The 17,417-nt window shown below is 32.6% G+C and overlaps 1 protein-coding gene across 2 annotated transcripts; it reads left to right on the top strand.

The window, feature by feature from the left end:
- Positions 1–1,418: 1,418 nt before the first annotated feature.
- On the top strand, positions 1,419–10,697 carry LOC129908858 (ubiquitin carboxyl-terminal hydrolase 36). 2 transcript variants are annotated; one of them, XR_008771357.1, is made up of 5 exons: positions 1,419–2,434; positions 5,117–5,808; positions 5,875–7,515; positions 7,585–7,711; positions 9,653–9,765. XR_008771357.1 is itself a non-coding variant. In XM_055985657.1 (4 exons), the coding sequence occupies exons 1-4, from the start codon at positions 1,951–1,953 to the stop codon at positions 10,004–10,006; spliced, it is 3,171 nt and encodes a 1,056-aa protein (XP_055841632.1). In that variant the 5' UTR covers positions 1,421–1,950; the 3' UTR covers positions 10,007–10,697. The 2 variants fall into 2 exon arrangements, 1 of the variants encoding a protein (XP_055841632.1); XM_055985657.1 differs by lacking the exon at positions 7,585–7,711 and having other exon boundaries at positions 1,421–2,434; positions 9,653–10,697.
- Positions 10,698–17,417: the final 6,720 nt, after the last annotated feature.

Below are 17,417 nucleotides of genomic sequence, written 5' to 3'. Positions count from 1 at the left end.
AAAAATACAATCATGTTCGCGATCGAACTGAAGACTTCAACTCTCTATCTCTTGTCGCACATATCTGCCACTCACTATAGAAAAATTGGTACCTACCTAACAATTTTTGTTCTAGTGCCAACTTGATAAAAATGTGAAATTTTTCTAAAATTTTTAAGAGATTATTTCTCCATGAAAATAATAAAAAATCTTTATCGAAAAACCTTAAAAACTCTTGATTTTAACAAGATTTCTTCATAAACAATTCAATAAGAAAATATGTTAGTTTTTAGGTGGTCATATTATTCTCTGTGTTAAAAACTCGGAAAAGATATTTGATCAGAAGGAATAATACTTCCTCTAAGAACTCATTGGAAGCGTTCGATAGCTGCCCCAAAGAAAGCTTTCCCAATATAAAAACATATATATTTTGTTAAAGATATTAGCTACACTGCTGGCTTTAACGTCAACTACCGAAAGAACTTTCTACAGTTTAGATAAAAACAATACAAAGAAACATTAAAACTTAAAAAAATGTGCGAACTATGTAGATTTATCCCCCCCCCCCCCCCCCTTAGCGAAAAGCTATCTACGCCACTGGAGAGAGTAGATAAAAATGCAGACATCTACACAAATGCAGAATATAGGAAGGTTATGGCGAAGACGAACATGTTCGTCTTCAGCAATGCCTCTCCTTCATACGTACGGATTGCTCGTATTGTATCTATCTCCCTTTACTTTTCTGCATGCAGACGTAGTAAATCGAGCATTAAAAGAGATAGAACGAAACGGTTTGTGCCAAACGAAATTGAGAAGACTGCATACCTAACTCAATTTCGTAAAAAATTGGCTTTAGAACAAGATAGCATCCAAGTGACGAAATAACGCTAGAAAGAAATTAAAAAAATTTACTTCTGTAAATTTCCCACTTTTAACACTTTTTAGGTAATTAAGGCTAACGAAATAAATTAATTTTGTTGCTTTTAAAAACCCATATTAAACAATTATAATAAAATAAAATCTTTCCAAAAATTTAATTATTTTGAGAAATCATTGTGTTTGCAGCTTTTTTATAGCAACTACTGCACAACACAGTTTTGGCATCACTTTGCTTTTAGAACACAATGCTTCTAGTTATCACATGTAGATGTCGTAAAATCATGTTCATTAAAAATATAATAAATTTATATAAAATTAACCAATATCCAAATGTGTAACTATTTCAGAAACTATTTAAAACAGTATTAAAAACAAAAAACATCATAACTTTCTTCCAAAAATTACATAAAAATCATTCAAAATAAACCGCATCATTGCCCAATCATACTTTACCATAAAAAAATAAATAAGAAATCCCCCACACGAATGTGATGTGTAAACACATCTATCATCCGCCATTTTCAATAAAACGAATTATATCCACCACGAAATTATAGCAACACATAGCATTCTGTCTTTTTCATTTCTCTAAGTACATGTGGTCGGAAAAATTTTCTTGCTTTTAAATTACGCAAAATAAAGTGAAAATTCGCGCGAAAATATGTTAACCATCGCGATAAATCGTTTACCAATTTAATTTCAATTCAATTAAATCGATTTTATTGAGTGGAAACGGTCAATTTTGCAGTCTATGTCGTTTCGCATGTTTGAATGACGGGAGAGAAATTGCAACACGACGAAAAGAAAAAAAGCACCACCTCCACTCTCTACACAATATCGAATTATCTTCGTCGTCGCTTGCAAGTGAGAGAAAAAGAAAGCATTTGTCCACCATCAGACACAAATTATTGTTCATAATTTTTAAAGAAAATAACCAAAAAAAGTGCAGTGTTTGCAAACATTAGACAGAAAAAAAAGAATAGATTCAGCAAAGAAAAAAAAAGTAATAGGTATTCCCCCGCGGGAAGTTTTTCCCCACACATAACCGTACACTCGTAAAAAAGAGAAAAAGCAACACAAAAGAAAAAAAAAATGCCCGTGTCGGTAGTTTGTGAATCGTCGACAGCGGCGAACGTAAATGCCGCTCTGCGCGACTCCCTCGCCAATTCGTCGTACGGCTCATCGTCTGGCGGTGGAAATAGCCATCATGACGAGAGTTTGCAAAATAAATTAGTGGCATCGGCGAAACGTGTGCTTTTGACCAAAATCGAATACGAGGAGGTGAATAACTACAATCAATCGGTCCTTGACACTTTAAAATCCAAATACATTGTACTTAAGCCCTCGCCAACCCCACAGCAATTATCCTCGTCGTCTTCGTCGTCTGGCAATGGTAATTGCGGGAAATTAATACACACACCTGCAGCAACAACAACAACAAATTCGTCGTCATCATCATCGTCGTCTTCGAACCAAACAACTACAAATAACATGAATGGAAATGGCGACAACAAAGACTCGAATCAAAGTTTAGCCAACAACCACCATTCTTCTTCTTCGCTGGCGAATTCTGGTGGTAAGTAAAGTACTGCAGTGGTGAATATATTTTTTTGGCAGCTGCTGTCATTTTCACAATGGACCACGTGAGATGGGTGGAATATACAGGGTGTTGTTGTAATAATTACTATTGTTTGTTTTGATTGTTTTTTTTTATTTTTGTAAAATTAAAAAAATATTTTTTCGATTTTATTTAAATTTAATAAAGTGTAGGTTGCATTTATTTGTTTTAAGTTTTATATTAAAAATAACTGACAATGATAACATTGTCTTTAAAGCTGCGTCCACATCATGTTGAACCAACACTATTTTTTAGTTGTTGACCAGCATGCTACTCGTCCACACCCTCAGTTGAGTGTGGACTTGTTGTTGTTGATGTTGAATGGGGAACAGCGCTCGCAACCGCACTCGACGGATGAAAACTTGTCGAAAAGTCAAAGAGAACAACAACAAAAACGTGAATTTGACATTAGCATCCGACTGCTTCCTCCAATTATAGTTCTGGCTTAAAGCAGAAAAGGTAATAAGATGAGTAGGGAGTAGGAATTCTCTCAAGCTCACGAAGAAGCAAGGTTTACTGAGAGTGACATAAGCTCTCAAACATTCAGCGGAGGAGAACTTTTAATGTTTTGCCAAGTCTAAACGACTCAAGAGAGATATACTCTTATGACAGTGATACTATCAATTCCTTGCCAGAATCAAAGATTCTATAACTAGTTTTAAACCCAGAATAATTTTAACTTTCACGGCAAATTTTTTGCGTAAAAGCACAGCGATTTTACATTAACATGGTAGTAACAAATATGTTTCAGCGTGAGGTTAACCCCATATTTGTTGGATCATGACTCCCTCGTATTCCTGTGCACTAACGAAAGGTATAACACTATATAGTAAACTTCTGGAATAAACACTTAGAAATAACAGTCGAGAGAGCCACGAAAGCCCTGATAATACATATAAGGGCTAGTAAATCGTGGATACAAACCATGTAAAGTACCATGATGATAAGACTCATTAGGACAAAATAACCGAACTGGTTACGACTAAAAAAGGCATTTATCAAAATTCAAATATTGGGCAGCAAATGTATTTCGGGTTCAATGAGAACTTGCCATACTGCGGAGGAAACTTGTAAGTGCAAGAATAAAGGTCTCAGAGAGAGGTAGGTAACTCTTTAACCAAACCACAATTAAAACCTTCTTGGCTTCCCAAGAGATTGCATAATCAAGAAATACAATTTTGAGAAAAACTTTCAAACTAAATTTAGTAGCAAGAGTGGGTAAGTCAATCCAAGAACTACACTCGCAATTCAAATACCATCATGAGGTACACTGATAAATTGCGCTGATAGAACTGGAGCAGGAATATTTGGATCAAGAACCAAAATGCCATTTCCAATGGGGCAGTTTCTTAGGATATTTCAAGCGGAAATAAACGCTACACGTAAATGTACAGAGCAAAATCTCGAAAGAAAATACAAAACCTTAGCATTGACACCATGTACATAAAATAGCCAAGTCGCTGTTAAAGTAATAAACTATTATGCCATTAATTCCCAATTTTTATGGGAATGTGTGAGTAATCTAAATGAGCTTGGCTTAGTAAACAATATAACAGTCTACTGGGTCCCTGGGCATGTAAGAGTTTGGGGAAACGCATTAGCAGACTCCTTAGGAAAGGCAGGCGCCACACCATCTCTCAGATTGATGGAATTGGAAATAACATGATTACACAAATGATTAAGTTTGGAATAAAACTGCTAAGCTCAGACAGGCAAAATTACTACCTGGGAATAAGAACCAAAAAAGAAACAAAACCTGCATCCATCTGACTAGGAAGTAGGAATAACGGTGGCCTGCCGATAATGCTACAGCCCTAATCTGCTATTCGATTCAAGTGAAATATCACGTCACGACTCAGAAACAGCACTAGCCAACCTAATTTAACTTTTTTTTCACAAGAACCAAAATATACTTTTTTAGAGGTTTTTGGGTTGCTGAATCAGAAAAATTCTATTAGCCTTCATTCTTGAAATATTACGCTTATATAATGAAAAAAAAAAAGTTTTTTATTTATAATGGTTATATTTCAAGAACGGAGGCTAATAGAATTTTTCTGATCGCGGATTCGATTTCAGCAACTCAAACACCACTAGAAAAGTATATTTTGATATTTGTGACAAAAATTTTGTGACCAGTGACTTAAAATTTAGATTAAGTTTAGTTTCTCTTTGACTTATTAACTGAAACTTAAGATATCTCGAGCAATAAAAGAGATATCGACAAAATTTAAACAGTTTTTGAAAGAAGAATATCACCGTTATAATTTGTTTATAATGATTTGCCCACATTAAAACAGAACCTCAAAAACAGCCAAAATGACGTTTTTTTAGCATTTATAACGATAATAATATTTCAAAAACGGAGGCCAATCAAATTTTTCTGACAGATTCGAGTTCAGCACATCAAAAACTTCTAGAAAAGTATATCTTGGTTCTTTTGGCAAAAAACAATTAAATTAGGTTGGCCAGTGCTGTTTCTGGTATAAAATTTGCTGCGAGCTCTAAGGACTAAGATTATCTTGGTTGTCATAGTGAAATTTCTATTCTGTCGCTCCCATCTCATATATTTTTTTTTTTTTTTTTTCATTTCATATGGTTTTCCTTAATCATTAAATTATAATCCCTTAAAATTCATTTCAGATAAATCACAAAGAAACAACACAAGTGAATTACCACAACCGAAACGCATACTCTTTCCCCGAGAAAATGTACAAATTGGTTGGAAGAGTTCTGGCCGCAAATGGTACGTTGGATCAGGCATGTCCAACGTTGGCAATAGTTGTTACTTAAATTCAACACTTCAGGCGCTCTTCCATGTACCGTCAATTGCAAACTGGCTTACATCCGACACCGCCCACATGGAGCGTTGTGAAGAAGAATTAGGCATCCAAGGTGGCTGCATCATATGTTGCATGTCAAAAACACTTCTATCATCGCAAAGCCAACAATCATGCATTCGACCGTATTTGGTTTATGGAAAACTTAAAACAATTTGTAGACATTTAACTGTGGGTCGACAAGAAGATGCCCATGAATTCCTGCGTTATTTGGTAGAAGCAATGGAGAAAGCATATCTCATGCGTTTCCGTCACTATAAGGATCTAGATCAATTTAGCAAGGAAACAACACCGCCAAATCAAATTTTAGGTGGTTATTTGAAATCAGCCGTAAGGTGCCTTGCGTGTGGTTATGTATCGACAACATTCCAGCATTTTGAGGATCTTTTGTTGGATATTCGTAAAGCTGATACAATTGATGAAGCTCTCGAGGGATATTTCTCAAGAGAACGACTTGAAGACATGGGATACAAGTGTGAATCTTGTAAAAAGAAGGTAGGTTTTTCTTTCACACCGTTTTCTAAAGAAATAAATCTGACTTCTATTTTGATGTTTTTTTAGGTTTCTGCAACAAAACAGTTTACACTTGAACGTGCTCCAATTGCTCTTTGTATTCAATTAAAGCGCTTTTCGATGCTCGGAACAAAAATCAACAAACAAATAACAATTCGACCTCGTCTCGATCTTTCGAGATTTGCATCGAAAAAGAATGGCGAACAGCTGACATACAAACTTGTTGCAATGGTCACACATTTAGGAGCCTCGCAAAATTGTGGACATTATACTGCCATTGGGCTAACTGAATCAGGAACCTACTATAGTTTTGATGATAGCTATGTTCGACCAATCTCAGTTCAAAGTGTAGTCAACACAAATGCCTACATAATCTTTTATGAATTGGAAGCTGGCCAACATAATGGACACTCTTCGAATAACAAAATTCTTGCCTCACAAACTAACAATGGCAATCATGAACAGTCAAAAGAAAACAATCAAAAGAATGGCAATTCAAATTACAACAATGTTAGCAACACTGAAAATCGTCAGAATTTTTATGGATCCTCAGCAAACGCTCCAAAATTAATCAGCAAATTAAACACCGAACAAAGAGTTATTGGGCCGCAACTTCCAGAATATTACAAGAATGGCAATTCCAATGGTTTCCCTGGCAATGGCAACAAGCTAGTCAATACGCCAAGCAAACTAAGCAATCGGCCAAGCTCACTGCCCACAGGCAGCTCAAAGATAATGATTCACTTTAAAAATTCAGCGGCGGCAATGAATAATGGAAGCAATGCAACTGCCACATCGTCGGTGAGTTCGTCATCGGCGACAGTTGCAAGTTCTGCTACAAGTTCCACAGACAAATTGAAGATACTGCCAAGTGAAAGTGATGATGACGATGATGATGACGAGAAAGTAACTACAACAAGCAATGAAGTAAGTTCCACAACGACACTGCCTCACATGCCCAAACTTGGATTGGGATCACCAGTGCATTTAAAAGAGAAATCGGCTGTCACATCGACAGCTACAACTGCTGCTGTTGCAACTGCAAATACTATCAAGAGTCCTTTGAAGAGTCTTGTCCCCTATGAATCCGAATCGGGGGATACTTCTGCTGATGAAGAAGGTGACACAAAACCATCATCGAATAATACATGCAGCTCCAACGGAAGCGGAAAATCTCCCAAGAAGAAAAAGAAGAAGAACGAGATTGATTTGTTGTTCAAAAGAAAATCAAATGGTGTTGGTAACTCGTCGTCATCGCCTAAAAAAATGAAAACTGCCTCATCAAACGATGCCGATGCATCGAGCACTCACCACGACTTTGAAGATGATTCTGTTGACTCGTGCGATTTAAAGAAAGCCCAATCGACTCCACCATCGCCACCTGTTATCAAAACAAAGACAGGCCTATGGCAAGTCACTAATGTTCGGCCAAGCAATTCAAATTCAACTCCATCAACACCTGACAAAAAATATAGGAATCCATTTTCAGCAGTTCGATCAGCATCGCCAGTCAATCAGAAGCCAGCACCGAAACAATCTAATTTTATTTCAAAGCCTTCGAATGGTTTCCAGCAAAAACCCACTGGTGAACGCAGTGAAGTAGTCAATGAATTGATGAAGCAATCACATCGTGGTTATGGAGCGCCGGTACTTAGCTGGAATGGCAATAAAACTGAGTTGGAAAAAGAGGTAAGAATAAAAAATGTGTTAATTAAAAAAAAAAACTATCCCACTATCATTGATTAATTCATAATATAGCAGTTTGATTATATTCAAAATTTGATGATAAGAAGTATAACCGAAGAGTAAAAATTTTTTTAAATGTGTCAAGAAAAAATTATCAAGAATTTAATCGAAAGAACTTCACGGACAAAATTGTTTGAAGGTAAGCCATTTAACATAAATTTTAGATTCCATTTTTTGGAAAATCTTGTATGGCATACGCCTTTATCGTAGTACTACTTGTAGTTTTCAATTTCAACATAATCTTAAGATTCTCGGGGTAAAGCCTTCAAACTAGTTCTTACTTTTTAAGAAACGGACTTTTAGTCTTGGTTTAGCTGTAAACAAATTCTTGTAATTTACATAAATCGCCTCTTTGGTTATACTAGTACAACTCCCATCACAATGGTTTAAATTAAATCATCGAACAAACTTTTCGAAGGTAGGTACCCTCGAGCCTACATGATTTTCAATTAGTCCTCAAAGAAAAATTCGATGATAGTATGAAATTCTTCTTCTTTGCTCATTTATGGCAAAACCTGCTCTGTTAGCTTCTGGTTTCGTGATTTAAAAGCAGAACGGAACTTTTAGGTAGATAAGAAAATCGTATGCCCGTATGCATAGTAAATACTAGCAATAGAAAATTAATAAGTTTTGACATGCACAAAATGTGGATAAAAAAGTTCATACTTTACAATTTTTCAAGTAAAAGTTTCTACTATTTTGTATGGGTGATCATTGTGTAGATTTTTTAATGGTAGTACCGAATTATAAAAAAAGCTAAGACATCATGTTCAAATTACTCATTGATCTTATCTGCAAGTTTATTCATGGAGCAAGTAGTCTTCTGCTAAAAAAGCTGTCTGATCATGATGATCATCAGACAAGGGAAACATTCCCAAGGAAATGTGAAAAAAAAAATAAAAAAAACAGTTGCTACGAGCAACAGAGCGTTAAGTCTAAGTGCTGACAGCAGATTTCTTCCGTGAGAGGTAACCGATTTTTATCAAAATTGCAAACAGGTACATTTTGAAGCCATATCAGAATTTGCAATAAGAATGCAGTTATTGAAATGATTGCTTCCAATATTGATATGATTGGGCTAAATCGAATAGAAAGATGGAGAAAGGTCATGTTTTTACACAAACTCTGAGCTTTTTTAGAGAGATTTTGTATCTCAAATCTTCAGGAACAACAATTAAAACCAATTGTAGATAAAATGAACAGCTACTGCCAAAAGAATCTGATACCTTTTCGAAGCTTACAGGTATACATATTTGGTAACTTAAAAATTAGTAAAACTTCGTATCATTTTTTCGAAACAAAACTAAAAACTTAAAGAATAAAATCTTTATTTTATAAAATGTCTTTTTATTATTGTAGGAAAATCAAAAGTTTCCTTCCATTTGTTTTTGTACTAGTAAGGTGACCTTTAAGAATACATGCATTAAATCTTAATTGATTTTTTTTTTAGTTTATTAAATGATATCAATGAAAAAAATAGAACCGGAATTCCTTTTACTTAAGAAGTGCTTTTATGTCTTCTTTTTCTGTTGCTTCAATATATGGTATACCATCTGGTGTTCTCCCTGTTTTCGAAGCACCTTTCTCTAGCAATATTTTAACACATTTGGTGTGTCCTTCCCATATAGCTGCCAAAAGAGGTGTAATTTCATGTTTATCGGCCACATCAACTTTAGCGCCTTTGTCAATTAAAAACGATAAAACTTCATCTTGGCCAAAATCAGCAGCAAAATGTAGTGGATATCTTCCGTCAATTTGGCTATTCACATCGATTTGTTTAATTTTGATGACTTCTTCGACTTGGTCTAATTCGCCGTTTTTGATGTTCCACACAAAATTTGGCATATTTTTGCTATTTTTTTTTTTTTTTTTTTTTTTACTTTTTATTAAAGAAATGAAGTCTGATAGATTTTTTTATCGATATGAGATTATTTTCTAAGTCGCTTTCTGTAGTAATAACTGCAAAGTAGAAACAAAACTGTTTTTGGCAAAAATTCGTTAACCTTGGACTTAACTCAAATAAGCTATATTTTTATTTAATATAATGATTATTTATACCGTATCTCTTTTGCTTATATAGATTACTGAAGAAGCTCGTTTACAACGCAAACGTGAATGGGAAGAAGACGATGAAAACGAAATGGATCGTGGCCGACAAAAGAAAGTCAAAGCTCCAAAACCACAAGTCGGCGTTCCCGGCTATAATCCATTCCAAGAACATCAAAGCCAACAAAACTTTCATCAACGTCGTTGGAAACTTATCAACAACGCATCTAATCATCGCTATCAAAACACATCATCAAATGGTAACTTTCGTAATGGCAATAACAATCGCAAGATGAATAATTTCAAACGATTTGGCAACAAATTCCATCAAAGATCATCCCATCATCAGCGCAGTAATGGCAACTATTTCCATAGACGAGGTTCTTAACAATGTTAATAGTGAATTACCGAATATGGTAGATAATAATAGCCCCAACTACAATTATTCCAAAAGATCGCATTCTTTTGGACAATTTTAAACAAAGTTCTTAGTTCAATTTTTTTCTATAAATTTTATTCAAAATTCTTTTACTTTTATTTTTACAATTAATCTTGACGGCGGCGTGCGACTGTGCTTCAGTAAAACAGCGCTCTGTCTTCTTTTCAAATATATGGTTGTTATGCAAAGAAGACTGCATTTACAACCAACGCAAATAGAAAAAAAGTTAGAATTTTATCAAAAAATGCAAAGCAAAGCAAATGTCCTTGCTTCTTGCATTGACACCAATTAGAACGAATTGATTAAACTACACCAAGTGTAGAACTCACTCTGACTCACAAGAAAAAAAAACAAAAACATCCATCCATTCACATTCATCGTCGTATATTGTATATTAATTAATAACTAACCTTATTCATCAAGCATGCATAAATTTAGGCAGACCAATAAGCAAAAATCAAATTCAGTTTGTTACTAAGTTTGTGTATAAAAAAAAAAACAACAACAACAAAATGAAGATACGCCTAACTTTGAATACCTATTTTCACTGCTATATTATATGCTTCTTAGGTTATAAGTCTCTTAGCAATTAGTATAATACAATTAATTAACTATATTATTGTTTTTATTTTTAGTTTTTTTTAAATAATATAAATAATATAACATATAATGCAATTTTACTTTAAGAACATAATTATTTAATTTAAAAAATAATGAGATCCTTTGACCTGACCAGACAGATGAACTTTATATATTATGTATAATCGAAATATGTATCTTTTCCTCTGCCGATATAATGTTATATATCCATGCATTTTTTTTTATTATTTAATTTATAAGTTGTAAAAAAAATATCTGAAATAAATGTTTTCTTTTTTTATTTTATCAAATATAAACAATACGCGCTGAAAATATTGTTATAATTTTATTATAATCTTTTTTAGTTTTTAAAAGAAATAAATAAATACGATATAAACATGCAAACATATAGAGCTATATGAATTGTAATTAAATTATAAAAAAAAATACGTTTAGTTATAATTTTATGAATACAAAAAAAAAACAAAAAAATGCAAACACAAAAAAAAAGAATAAATTACAAAATATAGAAGAGATATAAACCAATTTATTATATATGCAGTTTAGTTGTTAAGTTAATATATGTATACTAGCTTACCCGTGCGAGACTTCTCGCATGCTTAAATAAAAAGAAAGTATAGGTAGGTAGGTACAAATGTAAATGCAGAGTGTGTTTTTTAAAAAGTCGAGAATTACTAAAAAACTCGTGTTTATCCCATTTAAAATACATTGGATTAGCCCCAGTTTAAGTTAAACAGCTATGAATATGGCACATTAAATTTAGCAATTCTAGCCGTGTTTTATTGGTACTCAGTATTTTACTGAGTAAACATTTTATGCTCTAAATAACAAAAAACGATTACTTTTAGTTATTTTTTATAATCCTTTATTGTTGAAGGGTAAAAAATGTATATGTTAAGAAAAAAATTTTCTCTGTAAACCAACAAATAAAAAACTTTTTTTTATCCTTAGCAATCATTTGTTGTTGTTTACCGTCTTAAATTTTACTGAGCTAAGTACTGAGTTACCAATAAAACACGGCTTCTAGGTTCCCTAAGTTGTACATACATTTTATAATTAACTCTATTTCAAACAGGTTGCCGCAACTAATATCTCAAACTTGGTCAATTTGAAGAACTTGAACCGATGTTGAATCACGCATTCACCACCTTAAATCGTCAATAAAAAAATTGTTGAACGTAAGGTTTCTGTCTGATTCTTACATCCGACAATTTTTCCTTTGACGATTTTTCTTTGCTGTTGTATTGGGCTTTTCCAAAAATTATCTTAGACCCATTTAATTCACACTCCATTAAATTTTATATCGCTATTCAAAAGTGGAAATTTTAAAATTCGTATCTACCTACGTGATTTAATTGTTTTTCATTTTTAATAGCCACTTATCATATTTTAGCCTAGGAAGTACCTTAACGGACCTAACACCCCTATTACGATTGTCAACTATCAATTGATAGTTGATAAATACTGAAATTTGATGTTTTAAAATCGAAATGGGGGAAAACTGGTCATTTTTTTAATGGATCTTTTCAGTTACATTTCACGGTTAGCATCATTCTTCGTTTTCAAATTTTTTTCAAAGCAAATAAGAGATCGAGTTTTTTTTTAACAACTATAAATTCTTTGCTTCCGGCTACAAAGAGGTAAAGTCACAAAATTGCACTTTCGGGTTTTGATGAAAAGAGAATCAAAAACATAAATTTAGAGTAACTCTTTCTTATAAAAATAAGAGGATCAATGCTCAAAAATTCATCGATTTTCAACTTCAATCGGATTTTCTGGTAAACTATCATTTATGTAAGTCCTTTTTACCCAGGGGCAAAGAATTGATAGTTGACAATCGTAATAGGGGTGCAACACTTACGCCCCTATAGCACGCAAAGAGCAAATGAAGGGTCCAGGGGAAAAACGGCACATGTCCACTTTTTGTCAAAAATAAACGAATGATGAGGTCTTTGTAGTATTTACTGACCACTATCTGATGGCATCCTTACTTTTATAAAACAAATTTAAGCCTTGCTGAAAAAATAAATAAATTGTGTGCTTTAAGTACTAAGTTGTATGGAGAACAAAATTTAAAAATGCATTTTTCTCGAAATGAGTTGGAACGGACTTGTGCTGTTTTTCCCCTGGAGCCTTCAAATATTACGGCCTTTTTCTTATGTACATTATGTATATACTATATATGTACATACAAAGGTACACTTCCCAGACTTTTCCTGGCAAATGGAAGATGAAATGTTCCTACGGAATATGTTCATACATATATGTACCTACTTACAAAAAATCTTGAAAAAAAACCATAGGTGTGTTTTTTTGTTTATCTATGTTGATTTTTGAAATCCATGCAAATATTTGGCACGACTGTACATAAACTTTGGCAGCTGTCTGTCAGAAAAGTTGCTTTTGTTTTTTTAATATTAACTCCGCAGTGGAAGGCCATTACATCCATGATGGATGCAAACAAATTTTTTCACAAAAAAAAAAACAAAAACCATAGCATGGCATTCATTTTGGATTCAAAAAATTTCACAAAAAACCAAAAATCAAAACTGACAGTTCTGATTCTGAAAAAAACAGAATTTCTCTTCTGGTTTTAAAAACAGAATCAGAAGCAGAATCACTCACACATTCATAGATTTAAATGTTAGCAGTACAAAATGTTTGCAGCACAAAAACAAATGAAGTTTGGTGCGATTACACATATATGTGGCACATGTTAAACTTCAGATTCTTCGGAATAAAAAAAAACTGTTCAATTGGGATTCTGAATCGAAGAACAATTCCGGATTGCCAATTAAAAACGCCATTAAACGTTTGTTATTGTTTTGTTTCTGGCGGTGTTTTTTTTTCATAAAGGGAAATTCCAAAAACTATCTTTGTCTTTTCCTTTTCTAATTTGACATATCTCGGCAGGGAAAATGTAAACAAAAAACATATTGTCACACACACTTACAACAAACACTGTGTGTTCGAAATCATTTAACCACAAAAACTTTTATATTTCGCGATTGTTTTCAAATTTAAAGTTTTTATTTCCGATTAATTAAAAAAAATTAATTAATTTTACATATTTATTTTGGAAAACACGAACTAAATTCACAAAACTCTATCACAATTCGCGCCTCCTTTTGTTTGTTTATGTCTTCACCATCCCAGCTATAGCTGTACATTTTTTTTTTCTTTTTTTTCTGTTTTCTTTTGACTATTTTCTTATACTGACAATCGTTGGAAGTTCCCCACTGAACTTATTCCAAAGATCCTGTCAAAAGCGATGAACACTTCCACTTTCCAATCATTTTGGAAACATCTTATGTAGAAGTGTTCAATGATCTGAAAGAATAATTAAAATAAAGGTAGGACCGCACTTGATGTTGAAGGAACTACGCTAAGTACACCAAAGTAAAAAATAAGCAAAATATTTTGTATCTTTCATTGGTTATCGGAACTACACTATGTGGAATATAATTATTCCTATCAAAATATCGTATTATGTGATAAATGAATAAAATAAATCAATTATTTGTATTTGACGAATTCGACGGAAGAAATAGCCCAACTTTCTAGTTTTTCATCTGTCGTATCCTTTGACATTGGTTGTCAACAATAGATCAGTTCGATTTTCTGTTTCGGAGTGCACACCGGGGAATTTCAGAACTAAGAACTGTGTTCTTTTCTTTTCTGATTTTATGAATTGTGAACTTTAGTTGTTTATTTGTGAAGAAAATGTAATAAAAGTAACATTTAATGATATATCTAATAAATTATATCAATTAAATACTAAAATTCTGTTGTAGAGTTCAATTTTACTATGCCAAAGTCATATCTACAAATGATAATCTGTTATTAAAAATTGTTTTTAACTGAAGAGCAAGTACATACATAAAGTCTAGTAGCGTATTTTATTAAAAAAAAAGAACAACGATAATAGTTAACAATTTCTTGCATCAGAACTTCCAGCACATTCATCGAGAAAATATCGAACACACCTTGGAATTTAAAGTGAGCTGTCAAAAAGCAATCCGTCATGCAACGTTTTCTTTGGGTCACCCCTTTCTGTCCCATCCTTCAATTTCAACGGATTAATTGACACAACGGGTGGAACGGATTCTATGGGTTGGGGCCTTTAATTTCAAATTAATCTTTCGATCCATTTTACCTCGATGAGGATTAGCAATTTACCATTAACCATTTGACATTCAAAATGAAATAGTTTACGAAAATATCTTATTTGGATTTTAGTGAAAACATGATATAAGGCACTTAAATACAAAATAAAACTTTTGAGTGATATTTTTTTTACGGATTTGACTACCCAGAACCTCAAAAGTTGGCATTTTCAATTTGTGTGCCAAAAATGAAAGAAAAATGTATAACTAATGTTACATGTAACAGGGCTGTTTAGGTACTGCCTAAAACAGAAATAATTCTCCTTTTTTCAACTTTTTTAACCCAATTCCTGTTTGATTAGACTGAAACTGTGTAGTTTTTTTTTTACAAAAAAGAGAGCCCCTCTTGCAAATTTCTGCCCAAAAATTTCTTCGGACAAAAGTCTGAAATCTTTCAAAAGCTAGTGCCTTCTTTTTTTCTTTTAATAAATGATAATTTTGTCCTAAAAGAGTTTGCGTACTTTTGCACAATTTTTTCTTTCTCTGAGAGGATTTCATCCCCACTTCTAAAATTTGACAGGTTTCATATTTTTGTCCAAACTTATCTGCAATTTGTTTGTATAATAATGCTTAAAATGTTAACCATCAGAATTTTTAAGCAAATCGGAGAATTTACTCGCCTAATGAACGCCCCTGATGATACGAACTAATGATATACGAACACCCCTAATGTGAACAGGAACACGCCATGTCAAACATTTCCAAATTCATTGGAAAGTGGTAAAAAGTCATTTTAAAATTCATTTTGGCTGGAATATTATTTTTTAAACAAATTAAGATTTCTTAAAAATTATAAACATTTAAATATTTATATTTTGCCAGATTCTGGCGACAGAAATTCGCCTTTTTTTAAGATATAATTTATTAAAATCTGTTCGGTGTAAGTCCCGGTAAAGGGTGTTCGACAACCGTAATAATATATATGATGTAAAATGCTATCAAATTGCCGGACGACAGCTTTTTTCAGAGAGAGAAAGAGACGTGAAAGTCCGGTGTAGCAATATGAAAAGAAAGAAAAATTACACAACAGCAACAACAACAACAAAAATATTGAAATAAAATATATTTTAAAAGGACATCAGTTGAATGCATTTTATTGGCACTTTTTTGGTGTCGTTTTTTGTTTTATTCTAGATAGTTGTGATATGTCATGTAAGGAAGTGCATCACATTGAAATTGGACCACAATCTGATGTACATTTTGAGGATGAGCAATGATGAAAAGTTGTTTGATGACAATAAATAAAACATCTAATCGTGCAGAAGGCCAGTTGTCGTAAGTCATGTCATTAGTAGTTAACCTCCTGGAAGGAATGTGGATATTTTAAATTGCACTCGCCAAACTGATATGTCGCCTACAGTAGCCAAGAAATGTCAAATTTTCGAACGATACATATTACGAAATTGTGTCCATAAATATAGGAGACCTGGAGGAAAATGGTATAGAAACTCAATTATATATGACGAATCTGAAATCAAACCGCTGCTATCTTATCTTTCCGAATTAGCAATCGAAAGAATACATTCATTTCGTTACCACGAAAACCCACTTATAAGAAATTTGTATTCTGAAAATATTAATTTTAATTTAGAAGAGAGATACTACGCTTCTCCAATTAGTTTAGCCAATCCCAACTCTTTACAACTTCTGCAACTCAATAATAACGAATTCCTTTCTGACTTCTTCAGGAGAAGTAGCCATGTCATAGATAGAGGATAACAATTCATAAAATTTTGTAAATACTTTTTTTTATCTTCAACCTTATTAAAAATGTTATATAAAGATTAAAACTATAGCTGATATTAAACATTTTTTTTGATAAATTACTATACGTTCCTTTTTTCAAACTTTTTTTATTTTAATTACTTTTTAGTTTTTTTTTTATTGTTTGTTAGTTTTAAGTTGTATATACGTTTGTCTTTATATCTAGTTTTAAGAAAACCTACACATTTTGTAAATTTTGTAAGTGCCTTTGAGCAGCACTAAAATTGTTCCTATTTCTATATAAGTTTCTTACCTTAACATATTATAGAATTAACAAGTCTATTAATTTAAATATTGAAATGTTAAAGCTAGACCAATTCTAAGTCAGTTTTTTTAAATATACTAATGTATTTCAAACATAAGTACTTTATTGTAATCAAAAATAAGTCTCAATAAATCTAAATTTGTATTTGAACTGATATGTCGACTATGTTCTGATATGTTAGACTTCGAGTTCCTAAGTTGCGTGGACAACATTTCTGCTCATAAATTGACCACCAAAGAAATGTTTAAAAAGCTATTGGTTCATTGTCAGCATTCTTAACAAATGGAACAAAAGTCAAACAAAATACAAAATTCCTTAAAAAAAAAAACAATTTTAAACGATTTTTTCAATCAGTAAATCATTTTCGGCCCATTGTTTATTACAGAAAGATCGCCTTAAGTTCGCTTTAAATTCGATTTTTTTTAAAGGAATTCCACTTAAGAACATTTCCCCTCATCTCAATTTTTTTACAAAAGAACATACTACGTACAAGTTCAATTCGATTTTTTTGCCTGAAATTATCAAAAGTAGAAGTAATTGCGAAGTCTTCTTTCCAAAAACAATT

Source organism: Episyrphus balteatus, chromosome 2 (assembly GCF_945859705.1).
Source record: "Episyrphus balteatus chromosome 2, idEpiBalt1.1, whole genome shotgun sequence".
Lineage (NCBI taxonomy): Eukaryota > Metazoa > Arthropoda > Insecta > Diptera > Syrphidae > Episyrphus > Episyrphus balteatus.
This window is presented reverse-complemented; position numbering and strand designations above follow the sequence as displayed.

Excerpts from the sequence above, each read along its gene's own strand:
- LOC129908858 (XM_055985657.1), top strand. The coding sequence starts at position 1,951 with ATGCCCGTGTCGGTAGTTTGTGAATCGTCGACAGCGGCGAACGTAAAT. Across the intron at positions 2,435-5,116 it reads TTCGCTGGCGAATTCTGGTG|ATAAATCACAAAGAAACAAC; the intron begins GTAAGTAAAGTA and ends AATTCATTTCAG. Across the intron at positions 7,516-9,652 it reads AAACTGAGTTGGAAAAAGAG|ATTACTGAAGAAGCTCGTTT; the intron begins GTAAGAATAAAA and ends TTGCTTATATAG.